Consider the following 17,500-nt stretch of genomic DNA (forward strand, 5'->3'; position numbering starts at 1 on the left):
GAATGTGATAGAAGCCTGCAGCCTGTGGCCTTGGAGGGACCTTTTCTGAACTGAGTGTTTGGAGAAATGTTTGTGGGGTGGGTGGGTTTTGCAAGGCTGTATTCCTAGTTGATAACAATATGAAAGCATGTTATACTATGATATGAGTCAGAAATCGTTTCTAAATCGTTTCTTGTATATTCATGATGATGGTACCATGACTGTTATGTTTACATTCATTACCCACCTTAGACCACATGATGGCAGTGTTGGGCCATTATAGTCGATATTGCTGGAACAGAGAGATGGTTTTCTATCATAAACCTCAAGTATCACACTTACAATGACAGCTAGCTAGTTATTTTGCTCAGAGGGTCTCATCCAATTGTATTTTGTGGTTTTCCCTGACTCTGAATCACCTTAGAATCAACTAGGCCTCAATTGCCTGATGGCATCTTCCTTTACTACATTTACATTTACATTACATTTAGTCATTTAGCAGACGCTCTTATCCAGAGCGACTTACAGTAAGTACAGGGACATTCCCCGAGGCAAGTAGGGTGAAGTGCCTTGCCCAAGGACACAACGTCAGTTGGCATGACCGGGAATCGAACTGGCAACCTTCGGATTACTAGCCCGACTCCCTCACCGCTCAGCCAACTGACTCTACTGACAGGAAATGCTTCCTGTTGGGTGCCTGAGACTTGGGTGAAGAGTGGATGTGTGAGGTATCCGATTCATGCTACAGTATGACCTTATTCACATAAGGTCACACAGCCACATACACACACAAGGATTGAGGATGACCAAAGATTGTTGAATGACAAATATCATTGAAATGAAGGAGAGGTGAAGACACACAGAGATAGAGACAGAGACAGAGACAGAGAGAGAGTCCTGGACAGCATACTCTGTTTTGTCATCTGAACTGAATTCCTAAACCTAAACCTTTTCGTCCGTGATGTGGAGGATATTGGGGGAGGGAAGGAGGAGAGTGGGGCAGATGAGAGAGAGGGAGAGATGGTGATGTGGAGGGGGGGGGGACCCCCTGTGCAGGATGAGGACCTGTCTGTGCTCTGCCCCGAAGCCTTCTGGGAGCATGGAATGTGTAAGTGCTTGGTGGCACATGCCCATGTGGTGACCAGCTGAGTGTTCGTGTTCGTGTGTGTGTGTGTGTGTGTGTATGTGTGTGTGTGTGGGGAGAGGGAGGTGGGGGGTGGTAGAAGGAGGGAGAGGTGTAGAGATATGAGGGCGGAAGGGAGAGAAACGGAGGTGAAGATAGACAAAATGGGGAGGGGAGAGAGAATGAGGGACACAGGGAGGAACAGGGAGGGGAGTGGATGAAGAGACTGAAAGCCATCCCCTGCCTGGGCTTGTCTGTTCCATGATGACCTTGACTCAGCCTCACCCCTGTCTCTCATGTAGCCTCTTTAAATCCACTGTGGCAGAGTGCTTCTATAAGCGCATGTACTAAAACCCTCTGAGACAGTTCAAGAATAGGCGTCATCTGCCTCTGTCTCAATATTTGTGTATGACACGGTATCTAAGTGTGTCTCTGTATGTGTTTACTGCTGGAATGTCATGATGTAAGAGTGTGTGTTTCTGCTGTCTAAGGGCAGACTAGTTGGACCTTATCTGTCTTATTAAATATTTGTGTTAGTGATGTTCTCTGTGTTCGCTGCTGCATGTGTTCAGTGTGTTGTGTGAGGGAACTGCTAAGCTCAGAGTGTGGGAACAGGATGGCCTTTCAGGACCGAGGAGCCTGCTCAGCACTGAGCACCCCCTGTCCAACTCATAAAAACATCTCCCCCTCCCTCTCTCGCTTTCTAGCTTTCTTTCCCCTTTTTCACTCTCTTTCTTTGCTGGCTTTTCCTTTCCCCCCCTTTCTTTCTTTCTTTCTTTCTTTCCCTCCCTCCCTCCCTCCCTCCCTCCCTCCCTCCTCGCTCGCTCGCTCGCTCCCTCCCTCCCTCCCTCCCTCGCTCCCTCGCTCCCTCCCTCGCTCCCTCCTTCCCTCCTTCCCTCTCCTATCCTCTCTCTCAGTTCCAATGAAATGTAAATGCTTTGTTTTATTCTAAGTATATAGTTCTCTTTCTGTTTAGTTACATTTTAAATTCTATATATTTATGTACATTTTGGGGGAAAATCTGAGATATTGGGGGATATGGTTTGATCTCTCTCTCTCTCTCTCTCTCTCTCTCTCTCTCTCTCTCTCTCTCTCTCTCTCTCTCTCAAGCCCATTCCCTCTCCAACTCTTCTTCTACCTTTTTCTTTCCTTCCTTTCCTTCTTCCCTTCTTCCTCTGTATTTCCACACCCTCTTGCTTAACCCCTCTCCCTCGCTTTCTCCTGTGAAGTATACTCCATAGCTGGCTCTACACTTGGTCTGCAGCCCTCTGACTCTGCTGCACTGCACTCATAAAAAACCATGAGTGTTTCATGGTGTAACAGGATTAGTGCAATGGTGACAAAGATATATAGGAGTGTCTGTCTGTCTGTGTGTGTTTGTCTGTTTGTGAGTGTATATGTGTCTGTGTGTACTTTCATGAAGGTTCAGTAAGGGTTCTCTTCCCCAGCTATAGTCTCAATGTATCCCCTCTGGCACGAATCACTTGCAGAGCCATTATTAGTAAGATGTGTGTGTGAATCATGGCCTAAGGGGCTTGGTGTCTAATAGGGGGTCTGGGGCAATCTGAAGTTCTGCTCGTCTAATCTATAACTCTCTATACTGTTCTGTTTGTTCCCCTCTCACAGACACACACACCCTCAGACAGTCATTATGAGCTGGGAGAGCTGGCCTGCAGGCATATCTTTATTGATGGGGCTATTTTACCTTCAGCGGAGCTGAATCACTTGACTCTTAGGAGTTCTCTTTCATTCATAGCCTTTGTTCTTGTAATCATCTACCTCTCTGTCAAACACACACACACGCACATACCAGCGCACTCTTTCTCTCCTCTGTCTCTCGCAAGTGCGCACACGCACAGACACACATACACGCGCGTGTAATCCCCCACCCGACTCTCAGCCTGTGGTAATTGAGTCCCCCCGGTGAGCTCTGAGCTCTCGTTAGCCTTACAGACTGAGCTCCAGAAATCTCCCAGGTCAGGGCAGCACCAGGAGGCTAGTATCCATCCCAGGCTGCATGGACCTGGGCCTCGTCAACCTCGCCCACCCCCTCTTCCTCTCTCAACCAAGCCACGGATCTTTACCCCTTACACCCCCTCCACCCGAAAAAAACCTTAGCCTGTGTCGTGGATTGAATGGGACAATGAAGATGTAGGGCATTGAGTAATACAGGGTTGGGGAATTAAAGGTTGTCCAGGATCTGCCCCGCATCTCATGCCCCCATGCTGGTAGTTGGTGTTGGTGGATTGAAGCTGATGCTGGATCAGTGCTGTGAGCTTAGTCGTGTCCTCCGGGGTGAGTCAGGCGTGTAGTGTTGCCAGGGACGGTTTGTACGAGTCCTCCTAACTAACAAAAAGCAGTTGAAGAGGTGAGGGGGAGAATATTGGGCCCTTATTGTCAGCCAAGTGGAGGGCTTGTGAAATAAGCGGAAGGTCTTGTAATCATGCGCGCACACCTACTCTTTCTCTCTTGCACGCACACACGCAGACAAATACACAAAAAAACACACACACACACACACCCCCCCAGAGAAACACACACACACATCAGCCTAACACTCCAGAACTCTCCATCCTGTCTGATGAGTGGCACATCAATACTGACATCCCCTGCCTAGCTATGCACACCGCACAGAAACACACACACTCTCACTTACAAACTCACACACACTAAAACACACTCACCCCCTACACAGTCACTCGCGCATACACGCAAACCACGTCCTGTACGCACACACGTTTCAAGTGTCAGTGGAAGTCAGAAGTTCAACTATCGATTGTCTCCCTCTTGTTAAGACAAGAGTCTTATCTGTTCCTACCATTAAAAGCCTCGTTTGTTTTTAAGGCAGGAATGGTGAGAGAGCACTAGCTATGCGTACTACAGAGAAGGAGACAGAGAGAGAGGGAGAGAGAGAGTGGCTAGAGGGGTAGGAGAGGGAGGGAAACAGAGAAAGAGAGAGGGGTGGAGGAGAGAGAGGGTAAACGAGAGAGGGGTGGGAGAGGGAGGGAAAGAGAGAGGGGTGGAGGAGAGAGAGGGTAAACGAGAGAGGGGTGGGAGAGGGAGGGAAAGAGAGAGGGGTGGAGGAGAGAGAGGGTAAACGAGAGAGGGGTGGGAGAGGTAGGGAAAGAGAGAGGGGTGGAGGAGAGAGAGGGTAAACGAGAGAGGGGTCGGAGAGGTAGGGAAAGAGAGAGGGGTGGAGGAGAGAGAGGGTAAACGAGAGAGGGGTCGGAGAGGGAGGGAAACAGAGAAAGAGAGAGGGGTGGAGGAGAGAGAGACAGGATGAGAGAGAGAGGACGCTGGAAGCACTGTTCCAGCATGATGAAGAGGAAGTTCAGATCTCAGATCAGTCAGATCACCAGCCAGGGGGAGTCACATTCATCTGTTTCATGCATTTCACATCCATTTTTGGAGGAACGCCACATGCTCACTAGCATGTTATGCACACGCAGAAGCAAGCAGACGCACGCACACACACACACACACACACACTAGAATGTTGAATTGAATGAGCAGAATCAACGTGTCAGTTGTGGATCAGTGAATGGGGAAAATGATGATAACAAGAGAAAGATGCGCAATGTGAACACTAAAAACGGGAATGAAAGAAACAGAGAGATGGAGAAACATCATAAATGGACGTCTATCTCCTCTCTTGTGCAACGTTCTCTGTTCTCATCTCCAGAAGTGCTCCAGGTACTGGAGCACTGCTCTGTTATGAGGGTATCTTCAGGGACAAGACTCTCAAAGCTTTCTGCTCTATCCTCAGGTTCCTTTCAGAGGAAAAAGGCCTGGAAATACTTTGTTCATGACATTTTGATCATCTTGTGCAATAGTGTTGAGGCAACATTAGTGTTTTGGGTTTCTCGGTTGGGTAAATTGGTATGTGATTTCGAATGCAGCGTTTCTATTGTGAAGGCTTTTTTATAATATGAAAGTGATGAGTGATGTGGCAATGCTGCTGTTAATGCCCTGCTTTCAACGTTGTTCTCTCTGTCTCTCTCTCTTTCTCTCTCTCTCTATTTCTCTCTCTCTTTTCTCAGTTATACAGGCAGGGTGGTAGGAAAAGGACTTCAGGCTCAAAAGCAGAACCCAGAGGTCAAAGTTCGTAGCCCGAATCCCGTCCTGGCTGAAGTCAAGAAAAAACTGGAGGGCTTCACACAGGTAACAGCCCACAGTACATTTACAATGACACATGCACAGTCAATATCCGATGGAATATTTAGATACTGTACATGAAATTGTAGAGTTGTACTACAAATATGACGTTGAAAGCAATCATGAATGCAAGGTTAGCAGTATTTGACACAAAACAGTGCTGAGGACTGAAGAAGCTCTTACAATGTCAATACCATGACCAAGCTCTAAGCCCTGACCTAACCCTCACCTTCCCCTGATACAGTACAAAGACTGTTTTGAGTACAAGATAATATCAGAGATCAATGGAAGAGAGAGTGTGTGAGAGAATGGAAAGATAAGAGGAAATACTATACAAAGAGAGAGAGGGAAAGAGAGGGAGTGGGAGTGAGAGTAAGGAAGAGAGAGAGAGGGAAAGAGAGGGAGTGGGAGTGAGAGTAAGGAAGAGAGAGAGAGAGGGAAAGAGAGGGAGTGGGAGTGAGAGTAAGGAAGAGAGAGAGAGAGGGAAAGAGAGAGAGAGGGAGTGAGAGTAAGGAAGAGAGAGATAGGGAAAGAGAGAGGGAGTGAGAGTAAGGAAGAGAGAGAGAGGGAAATAGAAGAAACGAGGGACAAAGAAAGAGAGAGAAAGAAAGGGAGAGGGAGAGAGAGAAAGGGAGTTAGAGAGGAAGGGAGAGAGAGAGAGAGAGAGAGAGAGAGAGAGAGAGAGAGAGAGAGAGAGAGAGAGAGAGAGAGAGAGAGAAAGAGCAAAAGGTCAGTTATGAGAGGCAGAGATAATAGAAGCACCTTCAAAGTGACTCTGTTGTAATGCAGATGAGGATCAGACTGAAAGGACCGGGGGATAAAAGGGTCCATTCCCAAGGTCCCCGGAGGCCATTTGAGGAGACAATCGGAGACAGATTCTCTTCCCCTTTCGGCCCGCTCAGTCCTTTGTTGTGCCCCCGAAACCTTACCCTCCAACCGCACACTGGCCATCCCTCTCTTTCTCCGTTTCTTCACTAAACCCCCCACACCCCTACCCTACCTCTTTCTATCCCTCATGTCCTTCTGTGTTTTCATCCCTCCCTCATTAATCTCTGATATAATCTTCCGTCGCTCCAAAACAACCTCCCTCCGTCTCGCTCTCTGGGCGTTTCCTCCTGCCCCCCCCCCCCCCGCCCCCCTTTTCCTCCTCTCTATCTCTCTCTCTCTTATCTTTCTAACCCTTTCAATCCCTCCATCTCTCTCTCCCCGCTCCTGCGTGCATCGGGAGTGACGGTGACTGGTCCTCGCCGTCACTCTCGACCCGACGAGCGGGCGGCTCTCTGCGGTTTTCTCGGCCACGCCTCACGCGCCTCGGTTACCTTGGGGAGCCGGCGGGCAGAGTAGTGGCTGTCTCTTCGAAGACATTTGGGGAGGACCAAATGTCTACCCCCGAGGGGGCAGGGCTCGTGGCTGTGGTGTTTGCACTCGATAGCGCAGAGAGAGTGCGGGTCACAGACAGTGCGGGGTCACAGACAGTGCGGGGTCAGAGAGTGTGCGGGGTCACAGACAGTGCGGGGTCACAGACAGTGCGGGGTCAGAGAAAGTGCGGGGTCAGAGAGTGTGCGGGGTCACAGACAGTGCGGGGTCACAGACAGTGCGGGGTCAGAGAGTGTGCGGGGTCACAGACAGTGCGGGGTCACAGACAGTGCGGGGTCACAGACAGTGCGGGGTCACAGACAGTGCGGGGTCACAGACAGTGCGGGGTCACAGACGGTGCAGGGTCACTCACACCGTCAGACTGTTTCTTCTGCTGCTTCTCAGAATGCACTCGGCGATGATGTATACACAGCACACACACAAACACTCCCGTAGATGGATATACATATTATACATTATGCAAGATGTGCAGAGATTATGTGGGATGTGTGCTTCATTACCATGAAGAAGCTGATCTCTCTGCCTGGCCCGTGAGGTGATTGAACACGAAGCTGCAGAGAACACAAAGGGCTTCTGGTCCCTGCTCACGGTGACACTGGCAGTGAAATTGTGTGTGTGCATGCGACGATTACAATGCGTGCATCTGTGCATTGTGTGTGGCTGTGTAGAATATTCTCTTCACACACACACACACACACACACACACACACACACGTGGGTGCACGCACGCACGCACACAAACACACACACCCACCAGGGATTGTGGAGGCGAGCTCTGAGCCGTCTAATCTTTTGACCTTTATATAAAACGCTCCATAAATGAATTGGCTTGTTAGGGGGCCCTTTGAGTATCATCCTCCTCCTCTCTCCTCCCCACGGATCCTTAAACACAGCTAATGGAGGACGGTAAAGATGTCCAACCCAGGAACGTTTGCCGGCCATCAGAAACAGCTGTGTTTGGGTGGGAACCTCCTCACAATAGTCTGACTGTCTCCTGGATGTGAGCTGTTAGTCCAGGCCCTCTTTCCAAAAATTGGCAGGCACTTTCTATGAGTGGGAGCTTATAGCGTGAGTGTGCACACACACACACACACACGCGCAGACACACACACACAGACACACTCGTACTGGGATCCCTGAGTTAGACTTGCCTGGCAGGTCCACAGGTGCAGTCTGTAGAGCCCACACAGTAGCCAGACCCTATCCATTCATCCATCCATCTATCCATCCATCATCCCACTCATCCAACCATCCGTATACTTCTAACAGCCTTACAGAACAGCCCAGTGGTGGCGGAGAGACAATTTGATGGTTGATTAATATGGTGTTTTATGTAGGATCAATGTGAGATAAAGGGATGGAGGAGGGCAGGAATAAAGAGGCAGGGAAAGATGAAAGCGAGACAAAGATGGTTAAAGAGAGAAAGATATATATATATATATATATATATAGAGAGAGAGAGAGAGAGAGAGAGAGAGAGAGAGAGAGAGAGAGAGAGAGAGAGAGAGAGAGAGAGAGAGAGAGAGAGAATCAGGGCTGGACTGGGCGGTGGTGGTTTGTCTGGTTTGGTCTGGCAAACACCTAGCAGATTCTTTCCACTCGAGAAAGACTATTAGGCTGGCCTTTTGAAATGTCTACTGTTGTTGAAATGGTTGAAATGATGCAGCATAAGTGCCATTTGCTGCAAGGCCTTGAAGACAGATCCTCTGTCAAACGAACAGCATTCAGTCTTTGTGCAACACACTCATTATATTGCTTTTGGTATTAAGAAATATAATAATATTTGATATTGCTTTTACTATAGACAGTTTTTTGTTGATGGTTCTGGATTAAGATTGGCCAGTATCAGAACTAGAGACAGAAGGGGTGAATGTGTTTGTGTGTATGTGAAATAAGTCTGGTCTCAATGTAGAAGGCTTTGTGTGGATAAAAATAGAGATATAGAAATAGAGGGATGGATTGAGTGAGATGAGTATACACATGCACTCTCTATTTTCCTCTCTCTCTTTCTATTACCCTCTATTTCTCTGCAGTATATTTTCTCTTTCTTTCCTCTCTGTCTACACACCCACACAAAGGGATAAAGATGAATGGAGCTGTATGTGCACACACATACTGAACACACAAGGACACACACACACATGCAAACACAGTCTGAATGTAGAGATCAAAGAGGACTAATGCTTAGCTTCTTGTGTCTCGCGGCCGACCTACATGCTTCGAGTCATTGTCTAAGGCAGGGAGGTGGAGGCTCACAAGCACCGTGAACTCTCTGACGCTGCACACTGCATCTCTGTCCCGCCATCTTTCTGTCACTTTAAACTAATCCTGTGTACGAGGGTTGGGCCCAGCCTTGACGTTGTTGACGGTTCGCGAGCTGCTTCTGGTCCAAAGGATGGGAGGAGAAGAGATGTGTGGCGGAGGGGGGAGGAGGGCCAGCAGTATTACCAGGCCCAGTGAGACAGATGACCGATTAGGCTGTTTAAAACACCATTCACCCACGGAGCCAAAGATGATATCACCGCTACAGTGTCTCGTTCGCTCTCCTTCTCCAACGTTGTGTCTCTCGCTCTCTCCTCCGTCTCTCTCTTTCCCTCTCTTTCGGTCTCCTCTCCCTTCAACCAATCCGACCAACCACACACACAGTCACACACAAACACACACACACACGGAAAAACTGATTCTGTGATTAGTGTCTATGGTCAGGGTTCCTGAGATGCAGACAAAAATGTTGAGCAAGAGCACACACACACATTCACATACACACACACACACGCACATGTAGGATACTGTAACTGTTTGTCCCGGAGACAGTGGCGTCAAGGCGGTCGAGTCTGTCTGAGAGAATGGAGAGAATGTGAGACCAGAAGGAACTAAGAGGTGGATACATCTGCAGTATTTCTTAGGGATTAGAAGTGTCACTTTTTCCCCACTTTATTCTTCACCATTCATCCTCCCCTACTCCCACTTTTTATTGGCAGGCCAAACTGGGCCCTACCCTGTTCTGATGAGGTGATGTCGCAAAATACACCCACCCACCCACGCACACACACACACACACACACACACAAAGAGAGAGAGAGAAAGAGAGAGGGAGGGCTTTGCCCTCATCCCTGCTGAATACCAGTTTAAATACCAGTTTTTCTATAAAACTGGAATGCATGTCTTTAGCCCCCTGCTGTGGATTAAACACACACACAGAGTCAGCAGCTTGGTCAGTCAACCTCACCCACCCTCTAACCCCCACCTGTGCTTAACATGGGAATTGGTTACTCTTGGCAACGTAAGCTTGCCGAAAATAGGATATACACACACACACACAGAGGAATTCAATTAAACCCATGCTCCCAACCATGTTGATCATCTTCAACTAAAGAATGTTTTTGTGAGTGAGATGACGGAGGGAGGGAGATGAGGGAGGGAGGGAGGGTAACAATGGGGGCATATTGCATATTTGTGTGGCGTTATGGCTACACTGAGAACTGTATGAGCAGAAATACCTGATTTTCCCATGGATGTCTTGGTGATTTCTTTTTAGTGAAAGGCATTTACTCTCCCTCCCCTAAATCCCAAAGCCAATATTAACCCAGTATTCCACACTGCCAAGATGCCAAGGGAGATACATGTGGGCACACAGGCAGGGGAGATACCTGTCCAAGGCATGCACTCTAACCACTGGTGTCCAGCTGGGTTAGCTTTTTGTACCTTTTATGGTTCTCTCTGAATACTAAATCCCATGACTCTGTAATGTCTTCACATGCTTTCTCGTATCAGTGCTAGGCTGACAACATTAAACATGACAAAAGTCGCCAGAAATGTCTCCTCAGTACCACATCGGAGAAGCAAACCCTGGAGGGCATGTCTCTGTCTTTGTGTCTTGTAGAGTTCACCTCTCAGAGTGGCCCTTGCAGAGCAGAGCGGATCAGGGGATTGGAGCTCTACATGCCAGGAGAAGTGTGTTGTGATTGAAAAAGCATAATAACGAACGAACGATAAAGCTGAATAGGCTGCTCTCCGCTACATTCCAATCTGTGGAGCAGAGGTGAAGGCCTTCTTCAAAACGCCTTTTGATATGGATCTACTATCTACTTTGCCTTTGGAAAGTATTCATTTGCTCCCAATTTGCTCCAGCCTTGAGAGACAATGTACGAAACTCAAATTAATTTACTAAACTCAAAACCCCATAATGCAAAGAACGGTGCACCCTCATTTTGACCAAATAACAGCTCTGATGACGGATAATGTTTGAGGAGATGGGAGAGCATACTGTATGGGGAGTCATTTGGGAACATTCCTTCACACAGAAACTCTTCAGTTCTTCAAAGCCATTGGTTCTAGCTTGCGGAATCTCCTTTTTATGGTTGGCAATGGGATTTAAGTGAGAGGACTGTGATAGCCTTTGCAACCCATGAAATCAAAGGTATGCTTTGTATAGTTGTAATGCTTCACATTGGGGAGCAGGTTATGATATAATTGCTCTTTTTATGCCAAACCCACCTCTGATGTTTGTTGCCAAAAAGCTTTTTGTTTCATCAGACATAGAACCTGGTTCCAAATATTCAAATACATTCACCAAATTGTGAAGGTCAGCAAACCTGTTGTTTAATGATCATGTGCGTGTTCTCTGGCTCTGATGTTTAGCCTGGGTATCACCTCACATTTATTCCCCGGTACAAAAAGATGTGATGGATGACCTCTTTAGTTCCAAAAACTCAAATTTAAAAGTATTTTTTTTAAAGAACTCGTATTCGAATACAACACATGTAGCATGTGTGGCCAATTCAGAATACAAACTCTCACCAGTGTAGGAAAGAATCGTGATACACGAGTTGTCTACCGTGTCAGTTGATATGGAAAAATACTTAACATCATGCTGCTACCCCAGTACAGTCTAAACAGACAATACAGACAGGTTTGGAATACTGCCACCAACGCCCCTCCCAGCAGCCTTTACGACGCCTGGGTATTTCATTCATTATTTCCTCTAATTAACACACTTTTAAAGACTGTTGCGTGGAACAGCGTTCTGTTTAATGTCTTTTGAACTGTAGGTGTTAGGTTAATCCCTGACTGTTATCTGACCCATGTGGCTTCACAAGTTCATCTTCTCAAGTAGGTTTGGCCAGTGACTCATTTATATGGTTTATTGAATTAGCTGATTCATTCGGGTACTTTGCATGATCAAAGGTCAATGGGTTTATCACTGCTCCCGACAACAAACACAGGGGAACTATGTGAACAGGCCATGACATACTGTGTTTAATAGACAGCCTCTATTTCTGTATCTGTTTCTCTCTTCCTTCCTCAAATTATATCTCTCCATTTCCTTTCTATATTATTTCCTACTCCCTTCATTCCTTAAAATGTTTTTCTCACTCACTCACTTCCCTTTTCTCTCTCTCTCTCTCTTTTAATCTTTCTCTCCGTCATCTCTCTTCTTGTCTACGTTCATTCTTCATCTCCTTAAGATCCTCTCTCATTCTCTCCCTTTCTTCCTCTCTTTCTGTCTTTCTCTCTCCTCCTTAAGTCCTCTCCCTTTTCTGTACTTTCTCCTAACCCTTCATTCCTTAAATCCTCTTGCTCTTTCTTCCTTTCCCCTCTCTAACCCTCTGCCATGCTAATCTGTCCGTCCTTTCCCCTCTCTAACCCTCTTTTCTTCCATCCCTTAAATCCCCCTTTCTGTTCTGTCCCACATGGTCTCTTCTCTTTCGTTGAAAGTGATTCAAACACAATATGACAAATATTAATGTAAAAGCCTATATATAATATATGATTTTCAGCCTGATTTTCGTTATTTCATTATTATTCTATAAGCATATACAAATATAATAATACATTTAACAAAAGAATTTACCCAATTCTATAAGCATCGCTTAACTTTTACAGTGATGGGAATTGTGTGTCATTGTCAAACCTGATTTAATACTTCTAAATGTCCCAGATTGGCAGAGAAAGAGCCTCAATGATGTTGCAGTCAAGGACAAGACTGTCTGCGATTGGGCCATTTCTTAAGCACGGTCACCTGTGCCCTCAATTGACGTTGTTCATTCTAATGAATGTGTTATATGCATATGTGTGTATATGTATGGTGTGTGCACTTGCTTGCACTCAGGTCTGAATACCCTCTGATGCAAAATGGTGAAGCACAGTTAGAACCTTTGTCCTCGTTTTTTGATTGCATCTGGAACATCTCCACACCACAGCGACTGAGCCATAGCAGAGCTCTTTGATAATAGAAGACTCTTCCTTAAAGGACCAGCAGGAGGGCCAATTAGGAGGCCACATGCTGGCAGCAACGGGTCAGTGAAATCACTGATAGGATGGGCAGTTTCTCAAATTGTGGGGAGCAGTTTTGTTCCTTTTGAGCCAGGCTGCCAGCAGGCTTCTCATCCAGAACCCTGGTCATGGTTTGTACGAGTTACCAGACGGTCAAGCTGATGAGGGAAGCATAAGGAAGAGATTAAAGAGGGACTTGGGGTTCTCCGACTTTCTGTCTTTACACAGAATTTAACAGATGATTATGGATCATTTCTCATTCTGCCAAACTTGGAACTGTTCGCATATTTTCTCACCAGTAATCAAGTTTCACAGTAAAATGCATTTTGTCTCAGCCTTGTTTTAATAAAAGAATTCTGCGAGGGGACCTATTTCTTCCTTCTCTTCCTATTAAGCCCTCTTTGTAATCGTTCGGTTGCGCTTCGGCGCTCCATGCCACGATCCAAGGCCCACGCTCCCTCTCTCTGTCACCCACCCTCCTGACTCCCTGATCCCCGCTCCCCCTGCCAGATGATCATTTGGCATCACCTCGCAGCATGCTTGTTGACATTGGTTCTGATGGATGTGGCGTCGAGCCATGGGAAATAATGCCACGGAAAGGCAAGCAGACCAGGCAGCAGATAACGATCATCTGTTGTTTTACATAAGGGCCCTCAAGGCTCTGACGGAAGGGGGGGCGGGGGGGGGGGGGGGGGGGGGGGGGGGGGGGCGGGCGGTCACCAAAAGTTCCCAACCCTGACGCAATGGAGGGGGGGGGGGGGGAATGCTAATACACAAATGTCAAACACTTGAAATGGTTTATGCTATAAACCTTCTACTTTATCGCTTTGAGGGGATTAATTTGAATTCAGTTTGTGTTTTTCTGGCTCTTGTGTGTGTGTAAGAGGCCAGCAAGGACATTTGACATGCTTTACTCCTTCCTAAGTGAACACCCCCCCCTCCCTTCTGTAGACAACTTGTCAGCTCTCCAGACAGTCTAGGATGGAGAGCAATTCGGAGGCATGTGTTGTTTTGCGGTTCGAACAATACAGAGGTCGGTGTTGATATTGATGTTGTTGTGTGTGTGTGTTTTCCAGGAGATCCAGGAGAGAATGCCAGGGCTGGGGGAGAGGGAGACATGGGGGGACCTGGGGAGCGGGGAGACTGAGGAAGGAAGCGGAGACTGTGATGATGAGGATGGGTGCCAGGGATCAGGAGACCATGCTGACAGAACCGGTGAGTAACACCCGAACAACTCTACACAAATCAACTCTAATCATCACCTTGCTGTTTTCACTGCCATACTGGTACACACAGACACATACTGGTAGGAAACCCTCATGCTCTCCCCTGGTGCTAAGGAGGAGTCAGGTACAGATGGAGAGACAGACAGACAGCTGTGAGACACTGTGCATTTGAACACGTACGCGGTAAATACTTCTCTACCACACACAAATCCAAGGCAGGCTACATTACAGCACCTAATGTGTTTGAATAGAAGACACAGGCTCCACCCTGGCTCTGTGTGCTGTCCGGCAGCTGAGAAGCACTGTTTCAGCAGCATGCAGCAGAAAAGCTGTCGGCACAGCCAAGCCAATATACTAATCGATAGCTATTACATTTCCAGTTACACTCTGCTGGCTCCCTCTCTCCTATGTTTGACCACACATACACATTCTCACACACATACACGTACACACACACACAACAGCAGAAGAAACATAACACAGTCACAATTTATTAAATCAAATCTATAAGGCTAAAACGTGTATTTGTGTGTGTGTGTTGTGCTGCACAGTTGGTGTCCTCAGCGGATCTTAAGTATGTCTGTGTGTGTGTGTGTGTGTGTGTGTGTGTGTGTGTGTGTGTGTGTGTGTGTGTGTGTGTGTGTGTGTGTGTGTGTGTGTGTGTGTGTGTGTGGGGGGGGGGGGGTCTTCCCCTTATCTGAGATTCCTAATTTCTGAGCTACTTCACTAATATCCTCCTCTCTCCCAAATTGAAATAGCTTTATTGTCTTTCAGTACTATCTGCAAGTAAGTATTGGCAAAGCAACACAAAAATAATATCAATAGTAACAACTTTTATTATTATAATACATATACATATAAGAACTTAAAGAACACGTTTTTATATCAAGCAGTAATAATACTGGTATTTTGGTACATGTTTTCATGTACCAAACTTTCAACTTGCTCATTCTCTATATTCCTTGTTCTCTTTCTTGCTCAATCCAATAAAGCTTTATCATGCTTTATTGGCATGATAAAGCGTATCATACTTTTAATTATGTTGAACTTGATTTACACACAGACACGTTTTATTACGAGTTACGAAAGACTGATTCAAGAAATATATCGAAGCAACAGGCCCCACAGAATGCAAGTCTTTGCACAGTGGACCAACATAGCAACAGTTGTCTAACACATGTCAAACCGGTCAACAAACACAAACAAGGCAACCAACATTGCATTGGTAGAGTGCATTGGTAAAGTTAGGATTGTGGTGGTGATTCAAATTTTCCCAAACTAACTCACAACACGTTACGTCCTCTTTCTTACATTTACATTTAGCAGACACTCTTATCCAGAGTGACTTACAGTAAGTACAGGGACATTCCCCAGAGGCAAGTAGGGTGAATTGCCTTGCCCAAGTACGCAACGTCATTTATGCATGGCTGGGAATCGAACCTGCTGATAACTAGCCAGATTCCCTAACCGCTCAGCCAGCTGACTCCCTTCTTCACTGTGTTTAATTTGTATTACTTGCGATGACATGACATGTAATTAAACCTAATCAAATGAGGCACTGTAACGAAAACAGTCATCTTAAATCCACCCTACAAGGGCGTGGCAGAAGGATTCAAAAGAAAAATCCCAAAATGATGCTTTATGAATTTCCCATCCAGTGTTTAATGAAGAGTCTCTACTCCCCTCCACCTTTGTGCTCAGGGATATTAGTGTGTGCTGTATCTTGTCTTCGTCTGGTCATGAGCCACCATCACTCTGCTAACACTGCTGGAGGGCTGAATACAGTCAGTAATTAAGCTTAACGAGCAGTACAGTATGTACACTTCCAGAGGGTTGAGGGAGACAGAACATATCCTACTGCAGAGTGTTTATACCGGTCATGAACTCGGTTATGAAGATAGCCTGTGAAGCACTGCGTTTGCCTGATTATAAAAAAAACAGGCATTCCTTACAGCTCCATGTCCTCAGGGGCAATGGACACACTTTCAACAATATCTAACCTTTAGGAATCTGACATGAAATGTACAGGGCTGGCTAGTTTCTTTGTGTGTCTTCCAGCTAGCCCTAAGCTAGGTAGCTATACGTCTGAGCCTGTTCCTCTGAGACCGGGCCCTGTCTGTCTTCAAACCTCTTCAAAGGCAGACTTATCAGGGATAAATCATGTTTTCAAAGTACTTAAAATTGCTTATTTTTTTGATGAAATCCAACAGTAGGGCTTCCTTTCTGAAATTCTGAAAGGAGAACACTGGAATGTAGAAGATATTAGGTTTGTGTTGCCTCTGAACGCTTATATTGCTGTTTGCCCCAGCATAAGGCGAATATGTTATTTCTGTATTTCTCCCTTGCTGGCCCTGACAGCCCACCACTGCGTTACTGGCAGGCCAGCTCAAATAGAAATGTAATATTATCTCACGGGCAAAATATAATTACACCACGGGCCAGATTTGGTGGAGGGGAGTAGAGACTCATCACAGAGTTTGACACCCCTGTTCTACACCAATAACAGCACTTAGATGTATTCTTATAAACATGTCTAGTTGTTCGTCAGCATCTCACAGTCAAACGCACACTGGAAGAGGAGGACTTGAGATCTTTCCTGAAAAGCAGACAAGAGAGCAGGAGAAAGAGAGCAGGATTTGAGCAGGTTTAGAAGAATGGAGTACGGAGGACCAGGGGAGAGGGTTGTTAGACCCATCCCAGGCTGGCAGACCCATCCTGGGCCCGTGGGGCCGGCTGGCCTGCAGATGTCTGGATCCCGTTGCGGATATTACCTTCGGGACTGTCATTTCCCCTGGCCTTTCATCTGGGGCTCAGAGGGCTGAAGACGAGTTCTGCAGACCAGGACAGAGAGGGAGATGGGGTGGAGGGATCACTGACGGTTTGGCTGAGGTCCTGGCCGGGTGGCTGGGGCCTGGGTTGGGGCTGGGGCTGAGACCAGGGGCTGGAGCTGAGGCTGGGGCCTGGGTTGGGGCTGGGGCTGAGACCAGGGGCTGGAGCTGAGGCTGGGGCCTGGGTTGGGGCTGGGGCTGAGACCAGGGGCTGGAGCTGAGGCTGGGGCCTGGGGCTTTTAGGATTGTAGGGTGAGTTTTATGTAACATTCTACAGGCTTCCATAATCTGTACTAACAAGGTGGCTAATACTAACAGGAGATAACATCGTACAAAGTGCATCTTAAACTAACTAAATGTTTGGTTACTCTTTATTACAGACTACAAACAAAATACAACTGAATGAACTCAACATAAAAAAACAACTGGCAACGTTGTTATTCAATCAACTTTGCGAGCAAATTGTTTAAAGAACTCTTAAGCTCTTAAAAGCCCGTCTGTTGGCAAGGCCACATTAAGTTGACTGTTGAGTGGCT

The 17,500-nt window shown here is 46.8% G+C and overlaps 1 protein-coding gene across 1 annotated transcript in view; it reads left to right on the forward strand.

The window, feature by feature from the left end:
• The window catches only part of LOC136959579 (glypican-5-like), a 70,081-nt gene that overhangs the window by 39,571 nt on the left and 13,010 nt on the right, over positions 1–17,500 (forward strand). Inside the window, exons 8-9 of the mRNA XM_067253960.1 lie at positions 5,143–5,263; positions 13,987–14,125. Of these exons, the coding sequence (XP_067110061.1) occupies positions 5,143–5,263; positions 13,987–14,125 (260 nt within the window). The remainder of the gene's footprint in view (positions 1–5,142; positions 5,264–13,986; positions 14,126–17,500) is intronic.

Source organism: Osmerus mordax, chromosome 16 (assembly GCF_038355195.1).
Source record: "Osmerus mordax isolate fOsmMor3 chromosome 16, fOsmMor3.pri, whole genome shotgun sequence".
Taxonomy (NCBI): Eukaryota; Metazoa; Chordata; class Actinopteri; order Osmeriformes; family Osmeridae; genus Osmerus; species Osmerus mordax.